Below are 848 nucleotides of genomic sequence, written 5' to 3' on the forward strand. Positions count from 1 at the left end.
ACTTTCTTTGGGAGGAGACAAAGGAGACAGCGGAAGAGACAAAGAAGAAGAAACACAAAAAGTCAGCAAAGGGGGGCCCCCCAGCTGCTCGCCGGGCCCTCTCCCTGGCAGTTTAGCTGCTGCAGCAGCAGCAGCACCTGCGGCAGCAGCAGCAGCTGAAGCAGCAGCACGTGCTGCAGCAGCATCCCCTGCTACTGTAGCAGCACCTGTCGCAGCAGCAGCACCTGTTGCAGCAGCAGCACCTGCTGCTACAGCAGCACCTGTCACAGCAGCATCACCTGGTGCTGCTGCAGCACCAGTTGCTGCTGCTGCTGCTGCTGCTGCTGTAGGGGGACAGGGCTTGAAGGGACTGGACTCTGCAGATATTGGACGTTTGCTGCTGTCCAGCAGCAGCTCTGGGGGGGGGGCCTCGTGCTGCTGCATTTGGTGCAGATTGATGAGGGGCACTTTGGGGGCAGCAGAGTCCCTGGGCCTCTGTTTGCTGCTGCTGCTGCTGCTGCCTCCGCCGAAGCCAGCAGCAGCAGCAGCAGCAGCGCTGCGGTAGCTCCCAGGGTCTTTGAGGGGACCCTCAAAGGAGACAGAAGGCAAAGGAGAAGCAGCAGAGGGTTGGGGGGCCCCCCAGAAGAGACTCGCGGGGGCCCCCTGGGGGGCCCCCGGCAGTGGGGCTGCAGCCCTGCTGGAGAGCTGCTGCTGCTGCTGCTGCTGCCGCTGCTGCTGCTGCCTGTAGGAGCTGCCGAAGGTGCGCGTGGTGGAGTCGCCGCTGGAGGCGCCCCTGGCGGTGTACAGCAAGTTCCTGTTGCTGCTGCTGCTGCTGCTGCTGCTGCTGCTGCTGCGGGCTTAAGCGGGGA

General features: G+C 64.0%; 2 protein-coding genes across 2 annotated transcripts in view; one reads left to right on the forward strand and one right to left on the reverse strand.

Annotated features, from left to right (window-relative positions):
- The window catches only part of ETH_00034010 (uncharacterized protein), a gene marked incomplete at both ends in the record, with an annotated part of 330 nt that extends 214 nt beyond the window's left edge, over nt 1-116 (forward strand). Inside the window, one exon of the mRNA XM_013375417.1 lies at nt 1-116. Within this exon, the coding sequence (XP_013230871.1) occupies nt 1-116 (116 nt within the window).
- A 147-nt stretch (nt 117-263) lies between these two features.
- Nucleotides 264-848, reverse strand: part of ETH_00034015 (uncharacterized protein) — a gene marked incomplete at both ends in the record, with an annotated part of 1077 nt that continues 492 nt past the window's right edge. Inside the window, one exon of the mRNA XM_013375418.1 lies at nt 264-846. Coding sequence (XP_013230872.1) covers nt 264-846 — 583 coding nt within the window. The remainder of the gene's footprint in view (nt 847-848) is intronic.

Source organism: Eimeria tenella, genomic scaffold (assembly GCF_000499545.2).
Source record: "Eimeria tenella Houghton genomic scaffold, Eth_scaff2778, whole genome shotgun sequence".
NCBI classification, from domain to species: Eukaryota; Apicomplexa; class Conoidasida; order Eucoccidiorida; family Eimeriidae; genus Eimeria; species Eimeria tenella.